This window comes from Bubalus kerabau, chromosome 18 (genome assembly GCF_029407905.1).
Source record: "Bubalus kerabau isolate K-KA32 ecotype Philippines breed swamp buffalo chromosome 18, PCC_UOA_SB_1v2, whole genome shotgun sequence".
NCBI classification, from domain to species: Eukaryota; Metazoa; Chordata; class Mammalia; order Artiodactyla; family Bovidae; genus Bubalus; species Bubalus kerabau.
In genome coordinates, this window is record NC_073641.1 from 57,805,698 (window position 1) to 57,823,100 (window position 17,403).

Genomic DNA, 17,403 nt, shown 5'->3' on the forward strand with positions numbered 1-17,403 from the left:
CCAGTGAGTGTAAGCCCCCGGAACCCTTTCTTCTCCATAAAGCAGATGTTAAACACGCATGAAGTGGTGAGCCAAACATGTGAGTCCCCAAATAACTTGCCAGTGACGCACAAGTCTATGCAGTACCTTCCCTTTATTTAAGATCATTCATGAGAACAGAGCAATTGAGCTTCCTCCAGAGTTAAAATGGACGCTTAACATTTCCGGACTGAGTGCATCACTCCCACACACAAAACACGTTCTGCTGAATACACAACTTCAAACCAAGGTTTTCTTCACTACAGTAAAATTAAATGTCATGAGCCACGGCTGGGTTGAAATTCTGATTTCGGTACTTGGAGGACCACATTTCTGATAATTTTTCATTGCTGGAACACCGACTGGAGTTAGAAAAGAGAAAAATAACTTGGATTTTTTAATTCTCCCACACAACTTTAAGTGTAAATAAACTAAGGAAAGTGCCTCCTTGCTTTCGTTTATCCCTAAATGGGAATTTATAGTGATAAACACTAATCCAGGAGACTGATTTGATTGTTCTAATTACCCAAAAGCCTAGTGAGTTTTTTATGAGAAAAGGATGAAGAGAGTGAATTTATATGACTTTCATCAACGAGCACATCTATCTGCAAGAAATGCATGGTACTTAATATTAGTAATCATTTAAATATCCTCCATGGTTCAAAGAATCTGTTCTCTCTCTACCAGCACCACTAATCCACCCCCGAGCTATTTTACATAGGCCAGGACACACTGGTAATAATGTGGACGTTTCTCTGCTATTTTTCTTACCTAAAACAGCTGCTTGGTGGTTAATGTGTTTACATATTTCTTGCTGTGCTTTCAAGCATTAAGAGTTCAAATTTATTTCACTATAGAAACAAGAAACCACATTGAACCCTAGTATCCAGTTTCAGCATTTCTTCTTCTCCAGTATAACCCACTGGTAACATCTTAAGTGTGGTACAGACTAGACTACTGAGATAATTGGAGGGGACTTCTCCTTTTTTAATCCTGTGTAATGTAACCCATAAAAACCGAATAAGGTCCCTCCTCATCCACTGTTCACTAGTGGATGAGGATGAACTAATTTGGGGGATTAATTCCAGTATACTGGCCCTTCACAAATTCTAAAGAAAATTTCCTAGGCTAGGGTCTATGTATTACTCTATTACTATTATTTATTACTCTATTACTATTATTACTCTATTACCACCCAACCCACTCTTCTCAAACCTGCCATTTGATGGACTCAATCATGAGAAATCTTTGTCTAGATTAACTTGGGGGCTTCCCTGATAGCTCAGTTGGTAAAGAATCTGCCTGCAATGCAGGAGACCCCAGTTGGATTCTTGGGTTGGGATGATCCCCTGGAGAAGGGATAGGCTACCCACTCCAGTACTCTTGGGCTTCCCTAGTGGCTCAGCTGGTAAAGAATCTGCCTGCATGCGGGAGACCTGGGTTTGATCCCTGGGTTGGTTAGATCCCCTGGAGAAGGGAAAGGCTACTTACTCTAGTATATGGCCTGGAGAATTCCATGAACTGTAACAGTCCTTGGGGTCCGAGTCTGACATGACTGAGCAACTTTCACTTTTCAGGATTCACTTCACTTTTAAGTGCTTTATATTTGAGATTTGGCTTTTAATAACCAACTGCAAAAGACCCAAACCACCACCAAGAGATTTGAGACAATTCCTTCTTTTCTTAGGTTAAAGGACTGATGCACCTGCCTCGCTGCTCCATAAAAGCGACTGCTGATACCAATTTCCCAACCCCTTCCCCATCTATGGAATATGAGCAGACTGGGGGTCGCCATTCCAGCCCTGGGGGAGAAATCAAGGTGTGTCACAGAGGTGACATACCTTCTGTTGGGACATACCTGTCCACCCCATAAAACCATCACCAGGCATATACACAAGCTAGTATTTCAGAAGTGAAACAGGTTTGTTTTAACCCTTTTACATGTAAGAGAGAAGCCTGCAATGTTCATCGCAGCACTGTTTATAATAGCCAGGACATGGAAGCAACCTAGATGTCCATCAGCAGATGAATGGATAGGAAAGCTGTGGTACATATACACAATGGAGTATTACTCAGCCATTAAAAAGAATACATTTGAATCAGTTCTAATGAGGTGGATGAAACTGGAGCCTATTATACAGAGTGAAGCCAGAAAGAAAAACACCAATACAGTATACTAACGCATATATATGGAATTTAGAAAGATGGTAACGACAACCCTGTATGCAAGACAGCAAAAGAGACACAGATGTATAGAACAGTCTTTTGGACTCTGTGGGAGAGGGAGAGGGAGGATGATTTGGGAGAATGGCATTAAAACATTTATAATATCATATAAGAAATGAATCACCAGCCCAGGTTCAATGCAGGATACAGGAAGCTTGGGGCTGGTGCACTGGGATGACCCAGAGGGATAGTATGGGGAGGGAGGTGGGAAGGGGGTTCAGGATGGGGAACACATGTACACCTGTGGCAGATTCATGTTGATGTATGGCAAAACCAATACAATATTGTAAAGAAAAAAAAAAAAAAAAGAAGTGACTTAAAAGCCCTCAGTCATCAGTGCAAAACTGGAATAGGAATCCAGTCACTGTAAAGGCTGGTTCCGTGTCTGCTTTCAGTCCACAGCTACCATGAATATGTTTACAAACAGATAAAATAAGCTTCAGTGGTTTCACCACTTACCTGCATGTTATCTATCTATAAGACCTTATGATTCTCTTCTACCCAGCCTTTAAGTTCAAATCCATTTATTGTCTTACAATGTATTTCATTCAAAATGTGTGACTTTTAATTAATCACATCCTCATTTTTTTAAGAGTATATCTCTGTAGACTGACACTGATCCAGCTCATTTTTTAAACAAATAACCTTGAAGATCCTGCTTTATTTTTCTATCCAAATATACCCAAGAAAACTCCCAATAATTGTTCTGTTCTCTACTGAGGCAATGACCCAGGAGCAGGGAAGGGTAATGGTGGTAAAAAGAAAACCAGTAGTCTTCATGACTTCATTTTAATTGTTTAACTTTATTACTGTTGCACCATTTATACAATTACATATAATTTCAATGCATCCATTGTACATTTTTTTTTGTGTTTTTTTTTTTGTTTTTTAATTTTTATGTTTTTCCATTTTCCAATGAGTGGTGTGTTGGTGTCTGTGACACAGAATGGAAGAGAAAACTGGAACTGCAATGAACGCAGACTTTTTTATTTTTTTTTTTTCATTTCCACTGACCAATAAACAGAACTACAGGTGCACCCAACCACGGACATGCATTAACTCGTCATGAGAAATCTAGGGAGGCTAAGTAGGATGAGAGAATGTTTGTTATTCCCAAAAAGACCAGGGGAGGAAAAATGGAGTATTGGCATCAAGATACATGTGGACAGGCTACGGTGGGCTGTCTGAAAGTTGGCATTCATCCACAACATTAAAAAAATATCAAAATAAGAAAGGCTGTAAATGAAAAAGAAAACACAGAAAATACTGCTTTCATAAACATCTGATTGCCTTGGCACAGCCCTGCGGGCAGAATCAAACGCATCGCTCCCCACCCCCCGCCCCTTGCAGAAAGACAAGATGTTCAGATCTTAGTGGCAGGAGCGCATGTGGACAGCAGTTCAGGTACAAAAGATGTACTGCACTTTCAGACATTGATCTTGAAAATCCAGGGCTGATTGGTAGAGTTGACTGAAGGTATATTAGATATTTCCCCACAAAAATACTATTTGGATTCTCCCCACCCCCTCCCTCCCTTTGATGGGACCACATCCTTATTCTTGGGCAATACATATGATTACTTCCGATTTGAGACAAGTTAGTATAGGAGAGAGAGAGACAGAGAGAGAGATAGAGAGACAAGAGAGACAGGTCGTCGTTAAGCTGTATTCTTTTTTTTTTCTTTCCATAGGCTGTCCTTTGTTACTCTTTCACTGCTACGGTTTGATCGGAATTAGCTGCCGGGGTCTCGGCAGGTTTGACCTCGTCTGCGGGGGCTGCGGGGGCCTGAACCTTGGGCGTGGAACTCGGCGCTTCCGTGGCTGCCGGCGTCTCCTTGGAGGATGGGGCAGCCTCAGTGCTGCTGGGTTTTGAGTCTGAAGCTGGGGCCCCGTCACTTTTCGTCTCCTGCGCGGCAGGAGCAGCGGGAGCCTCAGTCTTTGTGGGGTCCCCTCCCTCCTTGCTCTTGTCATCCTTGGTGGGGGCCGCGGGCTCTGCTGCCTCAGCCTCCGAAGCTTTGGGGGCGTCGCCTCCAGCGGAGGGGCCTGAGGCAGCCACCGGCTCCTGCTCAGCATCTTTGGAGGGCTCTGGCTTGCCCTCGGCCCCCTCCGTCGGCTCAGGCTCTGCCTTCGGGGCATCTTCCTTGGCCGCCTCGGCATCTTTCTCGCCTTCCTTGTCTTCGGGCTTGGTGGTGTCCTGGGCATCCTTCTCCGGCTTCTCCTCTTTGCCCTCCTTCACCTCTGGGGTCTCGGCAGCAGCCTGGGTCTCATTCTCCTTTGGGGTTCCCTCCTCTTCTGTCCCAGCTCCTTCAGCCTTCTTGTCTTTGTCCTTGGCCTTCTCATCATTCACATTGTACCCCTTCTTCTTCTTGCTCAGTTTGCCTCCCATCTTGGAGTTCTGTAACAACACGACATAAAACAAAACAAGAAAGAGTTACTCGAGGCTATAGACAGAATGTCTGTGTCCCCCCAAATTCATGGGTTGACATTCTAAACCCCTGGGTGATGGTATTAGGAGGCGGGGTGGGGTGGGTGACCTTCCAGAGGTGATTAGGACATGCGGGTGGGGCCCTCATGGACAGATTAGCACCCTCATAGAAGCAACCCCGGCAGAGACCTCTCTGGCCCCCTTTCCCATGTGCCCTCGAAGCCAAGAACCAGCCCCCTATAATCTCAAAGCAGGTCCTCACCAGATACCAAATCTGCCCACATCTTGATCTAGGACTTCCCACCCTAGCAGAACTGTGAGAAATCAACTGTTATTGTTTACAAGCCACTCTGCTGCTGCTGCTAAGTCACTTCAGTCGTGTCCAACTCTGTGCAACCCCATAGACGGCAGCCCACCAGGCTCCCCCGTCCCTGGGATTCTCCAGGCAAGAACACTGGAGTGGGTTGCCATTTCCTTCTCCAATGCATGAAAGTGAAAAGTGAAAGTGAAGTCGCTCAGTCACATCTGACTCTTAGTGACCCCATGGACTGCAGCCTACCAGGCTCCTCCGTCCATGGGATTTTCCAGGCAAGAGTACTGGAGTGGGGTGCCACTGCCTTCCCCGACAAGCCACTCAATCTATGGTAATTAGCTACAGCAGTGCTAAGATGCTTGTCCAGTATAAAAACTGAAAGAGGCTTCCATTTACAAAGTAAAGGGTTCAGAACACTACTGAACCATGCACCTTAGAATGGTAAACGCAGTAAATCATATGCTACAAGTATTTCATCACAGTTAAAATAAAATTTAAACAATGAATCATTTAAAGTATCTGATCAGTAGTAAGCCAAGGACATACCCAGCTAAAATCAAAGAACAGTGATTAAAAAGACTAAGCCTGTCAACTGCAAAGAGAAACGGAGCGACTATTTGTGTATCTGCTTCCTCATGTCCAGCTCAAACACCTAGGACTGAATAAAATGGCAGTGACAGCCGTTTTAGATTTATGGGAGAGCTAGTGAAAGGTGTCATGATTTTAAAACACATTCCAGAGAAATGACACAGCTGGAAAAAAAATCACACAGATCTCAAATTTCAAGAAAATAATCTCAAGCTTCAAACTCCACTATTCGTATATGCACTCACATCTTCAAAGACCAAAGGCAAGGAGGATTTGGTCTATCTCATTATTAAGAAGGACCCATTAAAGGAAAACTATTGCTCAGAAAAGAGTGTCACCAGTTACATTTGGTTTGTTAATTGTGTCAGACTTGTATTCATTGCTTTTGAAGGTATTTTTGGCTTAAAAGAAATAGTTTCATAGTAATATAACAATGTCCTTCATGATCAATTTCCTGATGAGAATTCAAACTAGATACTCAAATTTAATGGTCATTAACGGCCTTTTCACTCAAAGGTAAGTCTCCAACTTCCTGGAGGCTGACACTGACTCTGGTGTAAGAACCTGTGAGTGTACTTGATCCTGAATCTTTCTCCTCTGGTACTAAAGCATTCATCCAAATCAATAATCAGGTATAAATTTAGTTCAAATATATTTTTATGGCATCATATATCAATGGGAATCCACTGAAATGTTGCTCTTTAGAGGCAAATTGGTTGCTTTTCCTTGATGAAGTGTGGCAAAAATCACATGGCAATATTCTCTTTCTTCCCCACAAATAAGTTCAGGAGAAAAAGACAGAGAGGAGAGAACGTACACTGTGCTTTGTGTCCCCACATACAGGTGACACCTCTGGTTCTGTTTCAGGTCAGAACTGACCCCTGGCAGAATTATATTGTACTCTGTGATTTTTTTTTTTTAAGTATTTTCCATTTAGAATAGAAAATTTTCTGCTTATTCATTCCATTCCTTGGAGTCATGATTCAGGACAGTGATAACCTACATTTATCTTATTTAAGAGCCGGGTGTTAGATACAAAAGTGCTATTCTTCAGTCAAAGTTTGTCTCACCATGATGTACGTGAATTTCCTGTCCGGAATGACTTTAATAGTTGAGGAGGGGAAAAAAAAGCAATAAACCAAAAGATGATGAAAATACTGTTCCTGTTCTCAAAGAAGACCTTTATTATGTTATCAAAGTAAGAATTTCTCTTATACACATTTCTTTTTCAAAAGGGAGTGACTTTGGTCATAACCTACTTCAGACATCCGACAGGCTATATTTAATTTAATTTTTGGTTATTTTTCCCTCAGAAGTGAATGCAAGCATATATGGCAAAAAAAACTTTAAATGCACCTTTATCCCCTAAGCAATCACAAAACAATAAATGAAAATATGAAAAAATAAACTGGAGCAGTATTTTAAATTATAGTTTAAACTCTTTCACTGAATTCTAAATTACCCAGTATGCATGTATGAATGGTGCATGTCAAAATGTCAACTCTGATATTTCAAGATATTTTGGTACATTAGGTTAGAGCTGCTGCTGCTGCTAAGTCACTTCAGTCGTGTCCAACTCTGTGCGACCCCATAGACGGCAGCCCACCAGGCTCCCCTGTCCCTGGGATTCTCCAGGCAAGAACACTGGAGTGGGTTGCCATTTCCTTCTCCAATGCGTGAAAGTGAAAAGAGAAAGCGAAGTCGCTCAGTCGTGTCTCTTAGCGACCCCATGGACTGCAGCCCACCAGGCTCCACTGTCCATGGGATTTTCCAGGCAAGAGTACTGCAGTGGGGTGCCATTGCCTTCTCCAGCTAAGAAACAGAAAACCTGACAGGTCTGCCTGTAGGATCTTCTCCCAATTCCATAATAGAAACCCATGAACCAACTTAGACAGTACAGAAGACAAAGTATAAATGTGGTGGGCGTATTACCATAACCAAGTGTCCTCTCTGAAATACATAGCATGAAATTGTATACAGCTATCCCTAGAGACTTAGAGTCATGTTAGTTTACAAACCTAAAGTCTACTTTACTAAAATTGATGTTCTGAAACACAATTAGGACCAATCCTATTCTTTGTTTCTGGGCAGGAAATGAACGTACATAATCAAATTCTAAGTAAGAAAGTATGTCTCAATTCCTACTGGTCTTTGAAAGTTAATAAACACTATTACTTTTTGCAAATTTTCCTATGTTAGTTATAGTGAGGTATCAGAGGGAGTCTTACAGAATTTTCTAGAACACTGGAAAAGCAGAACAGTCTGATTATTTCTCAAGAAAATATGGGTGAAAAGCTTGTTAACAACCAGGGATAAATTAGAATTCTAATTTCAAGTCTATTATCTGTTTCCAGGGATCCAGGAGCAACCCTAATCCCAAATATGTTAATCTTCTCAACAGCACCATGATATCATAAGTATACCATTAGTATCTTCCTTTTATCCCTATCCAAATTCTAACTAGCTGAGTTCATGGAGCAGTGTCATAAAAGAAAAAGGCCAAGTCCTACAAAATTAGGTGAGGCAGGATGGCATGGTCTAGGTTGTCATAGAGAACTCTACCGAGAAACTAGCAAGTGGGCAAAGTTCTCATCTCAGGAAGGGTACCCATCCTGAGTCACAAGGTTGGTGCAGATCTAGGGTGACTCAAAACCCAAGATGTTGACATGATTAGGACAAATTTCAGATTTTCTGGTACCCTCTGTCCCTGTAACTTTTTATCATCCCATTTGCTAATGGAGCTTTGTATCAAAATCCTAAAGAAATAAGGGGTGGTGGGCATATATTTTTTCTCATTTCTATCACTTATAATTTTGAAAGAAATCAGTTGGTGTAGAAATTCAGAAGTTTGAACTTCTTAATTAAAAAAAAAAACAAAAAAACAGTTAAACACACACACAAGCCCATCAACTAGTAATCCATCCTGGAAGGTACTTAAACCCAAATCTTTCCCTGATAGCTCAGTTGGGAAAGAATCCGCCTGCAATGCAGGAGACGCTGGTTTGGGAAGATCTCCTGGAGAAGGGATAGGCTAACCACTCCAGTATTCTTGGGCTTCCCTTGTGGCTCAGCTGGTACAGAATCCACCTGCAATGTGGGAGACCTGGGTTTGATCCCTGGGTTGGGAATATCCCCTGGAAAAGAGAAAGGCTACCCACTCCAATATTCTGGCCTAGAGAATTTCATGGCCTGTATAGCCCATGGGGTCACAAAGAGTCGGACGCAACTGAGCAACTTTCATTTTCAAGATATAATGAAAGGGCTAGGCGACCTTTGCATTTCTCCACATTGGGACATTTACCAGCCATTTAGTGACATAGCAGGAAAACTCAGACCTGTGCACTGAACTATGCTCTCCATGTTGCTATGACAACCAAACACTAAAGTTGATTTATTAGTTACAACATCTCAGAGGAAAGCAAACTCAGGAGTTGTCCTTTGAAATTACAAAAGAATTGTATGTTACAAGGGCCAAAACTACGGACTGATGGCTTCAAACTGGTCTAGAAAACAACTGACAATCAACAGCAAGAGAGAGAAACTTCCACTGTTTTTAATCTTGAAAATGTTGGACAGGAATTACTTCATGCAGACATTGCACGTGCCATTTCATGAGCCTGCAATAAGTGCTAGTTCTTTCCCCCATCATTTAATTCTGCAATTCTTAGATAATCATGTCCTTGTAAACTGTAGGAGAATCGCAGGACACAGGTTCCACACACACACAAGATCCAGAATCAGGAATTAGAAGCACTGTGATTAAAATATTTTTAAATGGCATCAAGATTTTTGGTATCTGTGTTCCAAGGATGCTCCTGCTGACTGGATATATGTGGAAAAGAAGTTTGTGTGGTTATCTGTTGTCGCCACCTGTGCATGCATGCTAAGTTGCTTTAGGTGTATCCGACTGTGACCCTGTGGACGGTAGCCTGCCAGCCTCCACTGTCCATGGGATTCTCCATGCAAGAATACTGCAGTGGATTGGCATACCCTCCTCAGGGGATCATCCTGACCCAGGGTTGGAACCTGTATCTCTAGCGTCCCCTGCATTGGCACCACCTGGGAAGCCCTTGTCACCTATTACCCCCATACTGCTAATATTAATACTAGTCTACTTCTTTGATTTGATTCTTTAATGTACTTAAGATTCTTGAGGTTAGAAATCTTTTAAAAATATAAACAGTCAGTCTATTATACCAAGAAATCATTTCCTAGACAGAAGTAAAAATTATGGATCAGTCATCAAATCTACTTCCTCCCAATTTGAGCTCATACTCAGAGTGATCATAGAAGAAACATCATTTTATCTTCCCGCTAATTCTCCGTCACCTGGTCCATGGAAACAAGGAAAAAAACTCCCTTTCAGTTCTCAGAATGAAAAGAGAATCCAAATTCAATTAAAACTCTTCGTTTTACTCATATTATATACATATGTGAAAGACAAAAAAAAAAAAACTGATCTACACTTTACTTGGGTAATAAGCTAAACATAGAATGCTTATGAAGGAAGGTAACAGTCAAATGCCACCACCTATCTATTTTTTCCCACAGATGAAACTTTTCTTTTATAAAGTCCCAAATCATTTCATATTTTTCAGGTACTACAGTATTCTAAATGGCTCACAGCTATCATGTGACTATCTGCTCCTCCATTCTTATAAACGTGTGACTATCTGCTCCTCCATTCTTATAACTATCTAGTTAATTAATCCCACTTGGCTATATACACAAATACTCCAGAAGAATGAAAATTGCTTTTTGGTGAAGGGAGAAAGTGACATTCTAGCACTGCTATGTGATGAAAGCAACCTGGAAGGGAAGGGGGTGAAACAGGAGAGAAGCCATGAGAATCAGAGGGAATATCAGTGGCAGGTATGAAGCCCTGGAGCCCAGTTCTCTGCCTACACTTCCCATCAGGACTCAGAAAGAGATCACATCCATGTGATAGAGTACCTTCCTTGCCTTACCTTAAGTAAGGTAAGGCATGTTTTGGCCTCAGAAATAAATACATGAAGTAAATAATAAATGGCCTTGAAATTAGATTTTAATTGTTTCTCCAACACAAATATTTGGAGGATTTTGGTGAGTCTTCGAGCTAACAAGTATTTATTTTCTTGTAAATGGAATTCCTGTTTACAAGGTAATGGTCAACTACCAAGTTGAATACTAATATATATCTATGAAGAGAAAAAAATGTAATTCTACATATCACCACTACTGCAAACCTTAAAAAAAATTTTCTTTGAGGCATTCAGGCGAAGAAATAATTTGAAATATTATATGGTAATAATGATACTCTAATAGACAAAGATAGTCACCTCCACAAAGCTCTTCAAATTCTTTGATCCTTCTGCTCCAGGAAGGCTGTCAGAGAACACGGAAGATGGTCCTTAGCCATTCAAATTATCTAAGTCTGTGTTTATTTTGTACACACAATCCCAGGACATGCTGGGCAAAATTACATCTGTATTAGATGAACCACAATTCTTGCAAATTCTCATATGATCAACTCATCCAGGACTTTCCCAATATGTTTTTAAAGAACATGCCTGCAATGTAGGAAACGCAGGTCGGAAAGATCCCTTGGAGTAAGGCATGGCAACCCCCTCTAGTATTCTTGCCTGGAGAATCCCATGGACAGAGGAGACTGGTGGGCTGCAGTGCATAGAATCACACAGAGTCGGACACGATTAAAACAACTAAGCATGCACATCAGCATAGCCTACCAAACTGAAACTTAGCTTTCATTTTGGGAAAATAAAAGTAGACGGGCAGAGGACAAAGTGTCATTTTGGAAAAATTATAAATATTTTCTTTACAACTCATGTCAAAAACAAGCCACCTAGCACTCACTCACAGTATTATTTCCTTTGGAAGGGACCATTTTTGCTTTGTTTTGCTTTGAACTGAATTGAGCCCAGAAAATGGAATATTTCTTCTAAGAAAAAAAATTTTTTTTTCATTTGCTCATAAAGGCCTGTATCTTTTCATGGATTCCCTTGCATGTTTAGAATCTGACTAGAAAATAGTTTTACCTAAGAGATCTCTCATGAGTTGCTTGTTTCCAAAATCAAGGGGTAATTCATTTCTACATCTATTGTAATGGAAAGCTGTACCACACAGAACTAGGACACAGCTGCATTGTTACAGAGCTACTTGGAATGCAACATTTGAGAGGATTTTGTTTGGAGTTTATCATAAGTTGGGAAAGAGTTCCAGTCAGTTATAGATTTTTAATACTAACATCTTTGCTTTGGGAATATCAGCATGAGGTCATGGTGACTTTAATACAGTAAGAGCAAAGATTCACTGCGTGCTAAGTTGCTTCAGTAGTGTCCGACTCTGTGCAACTCCATGGACTGTAGCCTGCCAGGCTCCTCTGTCCATGGGATTCTCCAGGCAAGAATACTGGGGTGAGTTGCCATTCCCTTCTCCAGGGCATCTTCCCAACCCACGGGGAACCCGAATCTCTTTTGTCTTCTGCACTGGCAAACGGGTTCTTTGCCACTTCTCCAGGGGATTGCAAATACTCCTCTTTACCTCCCTTTACTGCGTATGAATATCTGCTCTTCCTCTGGATCCAGTCTTTCTCCGTACTTTAACTTATAGAAACTGAAGCCAAATATTCAATCCTACAAACTTCTTGAGGAGGACAGCTTCAGAGGCAAGATAAAATATCTAGCAGTAAAGGATTTAAATCTTGACTCCATCCTGCACCAAAGGTAAACGATGGTAGTAGGAACTGGAAGCCCACTGGAATAGTTTCCCTGTTCCCAGTGCTAAGAAAAGGAGCCACTGGTAGACTATGTGAGTGGAGTCACTGAGCCAACCTGGTTCTGAGTAGTCTCTATAGAAAGCAGTTCCACCCCTTCCACTGACTAAGGTTCTCAAATACCTGGCTACCCCGTGAAAACACATGGCTCAGCCACTCTGCCCATATATTCCTTTGCTTTCCATCACGACAACTGTCTGTGTTTTAAGACACAGGAACTCAAAATCCTACCTACCAGGGTAGGACCTATTCAATATTTTAGCCATTGTGAAAGTGTTATGGTTTTCAAAAAAAATAAGATGTTTCTGGGACTCCTATGTACTCTTTCCTTTCTTTAGTCTGAAATAAAGCACTAAGTAAGCTGGTTGTGTTCAGTGAGAGAGAATGGGGTAAATATTGGATTGAAAGGAGTTTAATTTGGAGAAATAATAAGGTTGTCATCATCAACTTTAAAATTTCAGTTCTTAGAGGCAGGTCTAAGGAAAAGCGTGCCATTGGGCATTCTAGAAGAGTCCCTCTAGATAGCTGGGTCATCCAAAGAACTCTCAAGAACCATTCTGCATTCTGAAAGCAAAACTATTGGTGATTAAATGTAAAATGTTTATCTCAGCCCATGTACTGAATTTTAGATGTTATGATATGCAGATGATCACCTAAATGATGATCACCATCATTTAGGTAGCACTTTGTTGGTTACATTCATTAGCTGGCGTCCCATATCTTCAGATGAAAAATGCAAGTCCCAGTTATAACACTGACTCTCTTCAGAAAATGCAACCTTGCATAATGACACAGTTTCTAGGCATTAACTACCTGGAAACCACAGGGATTATGTGTACTATATTCTTCCTACAATGACTACATACTTCATGACATTTCCCAGTTCCATTTCTCCTCAGCATAATTCTGTATTTTTGTTACTTTGTCAATGAACAATGATGTAATTCTGTGACAATGAAAATCACTGGCATCCATTAACTGGTGTATAAAACAAAACAAGAAAATGATTAACAGAGTGTTTCTCCATATGGCCTGAAGTTTACAATATTATGACTTCAATGCTATTTCTATTTATATCTCTCTGTCTGCACTATTATCTAGGCATTTTTCTATATAGGACAGCTTGAATCATACAAAAGTCCCATCCACTGCCAAGTTTCTACTTTGAAAATATGAATTTGGATTAATTAATCACTTCATCTAGAACCAGGAGACTATAAAGTTCTTAGGGATAATGTCAAACAGATTACAGTGAAAAAGATGACGCCAAGTCTATGGCAAAACCTAACATGAATATGCAACAGTATGTGTCAGAGACTGAAGTGTTATTTCTGGTTTGATTGCTGCTTCATGGTGTGATCAAGATGAGGAATAGTGTCTCCTTTTGATTCTGTTTCCATCTGTGAGGCAGATATATTTTCTGCTGATTATAAGATGGAAACAGAATCAAAAAAAGACTATTCATCTTGAGCACGTCATGAGAACCAATCAAGATTTCTTGACAAAGTTAAATATGTGGTCATAGCAAATTAAACTGTGTCACTCTGCAAATTCAGGGCTGCAAAAACTCAACAGGTTTAAATACAAGACAATCCAATTATTGTTTTTTTTTTAAGGTAACATACAAAGTTAGAACTGACTCATAAAATGCATCTGCAGACAAACATCACCAGACATGCTGGTTTCATAATGATTCTGGCTGAAAAAATCCAAGTTGTTGATCAAACCTACCTGCATTGGCTTCAGGTAGGTTTGATCAACAACTTGGGTTGGTTTTTTTTTTTTACCTTAAGGAAAGAATTTTAAAAGTATGGAGAAACACAACAAATTCAAAATACATTTACAATAAGAGTAGAGGGGGAGAAATCTAAAACATGATTGTTAATGTCCAAAAATTTCTGTTTTTAATAAATGACTGGCCTTTTCCTTTCAAATGCCAAAAGTTTTATTCTAGAAGAAAATGAATGCCTGGTGATAATGTCCATTGTTGGAATTATCTGATCCAGTGAAAGCTTCCATTCGGTAACATCACCAACATTTAGGGATGGGAATGTCCTCCAGGGAGAGGGTACTACAGTAAGAATTGTCAACCCATGTCTAAATTTCTAAGGCAAACCTATTAAATATGAGTAAAATTTTACAGAAACATTTTCAAAGTTAATTTATTTCCCTGTCACAATAAAAGTGTTCAACATTGTAAAAATGTACTGTAAAATGTGCAAATCTGTGGAAGGCACACAGATACACAAACACTCACCCTGCTACAACCCGATTTTCCTAGAGAGCTGGTTAAGGTGAGTTATAACTACAAAGTCAGAAAGCTCTCTTGTAGAAAAGGAAATTAATAACAAATGACATTTCGACTCTCCTTTATGAAGTCCAGGCCCTATAGAGCACCCTCTAGTATCTTCAAGGATCTCTTATCAAAAATTCAACACGCAGGGACTTCCCTGGTAGTCCAGTGGTTAAGGCTTCATGCTTCCAATGTAGGGGGTGTGGGTTCAATCCCTGGTCAGAGAACTAAGATCCCACATGCTTGGATAAAAAAAAATCCAACATGCAGAGTTGACTTAAGAACTTAAAATCTTCAGAAATTATTCTAGATTTAAAAATAGACTTGCTCCTTAGTAGGAAAAGAAATATTTTTTCAAGTTAAGTGACACAGCAGAGAACACATGAGAGCAAAAAGTCTACTCTAGTCTACAATGAGGGTTCAGTTTAGTTCAGTAGCTCAGTCGTGTCCGACTCTTTGCGACCCCATGAATAGCAGCATGCCAGGCCTCCCTGTCCATCACCAACTCCCAGAGTTCACCCAAACTCATGTCCATAGAGTTGGTGATGCCATCTAGCCATGAGGGTTAGACATACAGAAACAATTAAAATGAGACAGCAAAAAATTAGTTTTCCCAGAAGAGATGACCTTTAGTTGAAGTTGGGAGACAGACAAGGTGGAGTTGGAAAACAGTAGAAATATCCAAACTATTTATACACAGGAACTTACTCTGTCCAGGACTGTCTTACTATTTAATCTTTACATATATTAACCCATTAGCCCATAATCTCATCAATCCTACAAGAAATTATTACTACTTCCACTTTATTACAAGGAAACTAAGCCAAATAACCTACCCAACATGACACAACTCATACTCTGGAAATAGTGGTGTGAACCCACACACTCCGTCTCTGGAGTGAGGGCTCTTAAACACTATGATAAACTGCCTTGAAAGATGACTAAGCTACCTTTAAATGAAAATAGGGAACTGGAAAGCATTTATGTTAGAGCAAACAAACAGGATGCTTTCAAATTGTGGTGCTGGAGAAGACTCTTGAGAGTCCCTCGGACTGCAAGATCAAACCAGTCCATCCTAAAGGAAATCAACCCTGAATATTCACTGGAAGGACTGATGCTGAAGCTGAAGCTCCAATACTTTGGCCATCTGATGTGAAGAGCCAACTCATTGGAAAAGACCCTGATGCTGGGAAAGACTGAGGGCAGGAAGAGAAGGCGGCACAAAGGATGAGATGGTTGGATGGCAACATCCACTCAATGAACATGAATCTGAGCGAACTCTGGGACTGCAGTGGAGGACAGGGAGCCTGGCGTTCTGCAGTCCATAGGATTGCAAACAGTCAGATACAACTTAATGACTAAACAACAAACAACAACAAATTCTTGACTGGAAGAATCTAGTCAAGAGTGTATGAAAAACTTATTTACACTTTGGAGCTAGGTGAGGACTCATCTACCTGGAGGGAAGGGTGATGGAACATAATCTATCAAGGTTGCCTAACAGAATGTTTATACCTACGTGGCAGAAAGCAGAAAACCAGATTTTTCCAAAAAGGTGGGGGGGGGGGAAGGTGTCAGAAGTCAAAAAAGAATTTTAGGAAGCAGCTTGGAGGAGTTAGATTCTGCTACAAAATGAGTTTTTTAAAAAAAACAAACCAAGAACAGAAATTGTGCAATTTGATCTTGTGATGAGTTGTTTACTACTGACCCTGGAGTGACTCAGGTAGGAGTGAAGACATTCACCTTTTTGCAAAAGGCTCAAAAAAGACATGAGCCAGAAAAGATATCTACAAAGGCCCACACTGAAGGGTTTTGGTGAAGTGAAAGCAATCTCAGGGCAACAATTTACAATTTTGTCAATACTGGGTTTTATTTGCTTATAAGGATTTGGAAGAACTGAAAATATATATGGGAAGATGGGATGAGACAAAGAATAAAGGAGAAACTAAAGTGGAAAGATAAAAGAGAAATAACGGACAGGGCACAGTTCTGAAAGACTGTTAGTCAAGATTAAGCTTGGTAAGCAGGAACCCTTGCTATACAGATGGAGGAGGGAGAGGAGTTAAGTGAATTTCAAATCCAGTGGTTTTCCCAGACTGGCCATTGGCATAGCTCTCTTTTAAGTGCATGTAGTCAATCAGAATTATTCCAGACCAAAGACTCAGTAAGGTCTCTCTAGAGTCAACATGGTATCACGTGTCTTGGAAATAGCCATTGACCTATGGTACTTTATCTTCTCAGTTCTTTCATGTAACAGTTAAGAGATTTCTCAAGTACTGGAAGGAAAAGGACTGATATCTCATCAACTAAAATGTTTGAAAATGCTAAAGAATGAATATAGTGACCACTAAACCAAAAGAGGCCTTATTGTGAAACAATCTGATGTGCAAAAGGAGAGCAAATAGGTTTAGTGCATTACAAAGGAGTTTAAGAGTTTCTTAGATAACAAATGCATAGTTGATATCTAGACCCATATTTTATGTAAATATAAAAATGAAATTAATTTCTTTTTTGCTAAAGCCAAAATTTATTTATTTATTTTTAATGTTTACGTTGGAGTACAGTTGATCAACAGTGTTGTGTTAGTTTCTGGTATAAAGCAGAGTGATTCAGTTTTACATATACATATATCTATTCTTTGAAGGCAGGAGGAGAAGCGATGACAGAGGATGAGATGGTTGAATGGCATCATCGACTTCATGGACATGAGTTTGAGTAAGCTACAGGAGTTGGTGATGGACAGGGAAGCCTGGTGTGCTGCAGTCCATG

At 40.3% G+C, this 17,403-nt stretch overlaps 1 protein-coding gene across 1 annotated transcript in view; it reads right to left on the minus strand.

Annotated features, from left to right (window-relative positions):
- Positions 1-3,031: 3,031 nt before the first annotated feature.
- The window catches only part of BASP1 (brain abundant membrane attached signal protein 1), a 53,335-nt gene continuing 38,963 nt past the window's right edge, over positions 3,032-17,403 (minus strand). Inside the window, exon 2 of the mRNA XM_055554517.1 lies at positions 3,032-4,638. Within this exon, the coding sequence (XP_055410492.1) occupies positions 3,946-4,629 (684 nt within the window). The 5' untranslated portion in view covers positions 4,630-4,638 and the 3' untranslated portion in view covers positions 3,032-3,945. The remainder of the gene's footprint in view (positions 4,639-17,403) is intronic.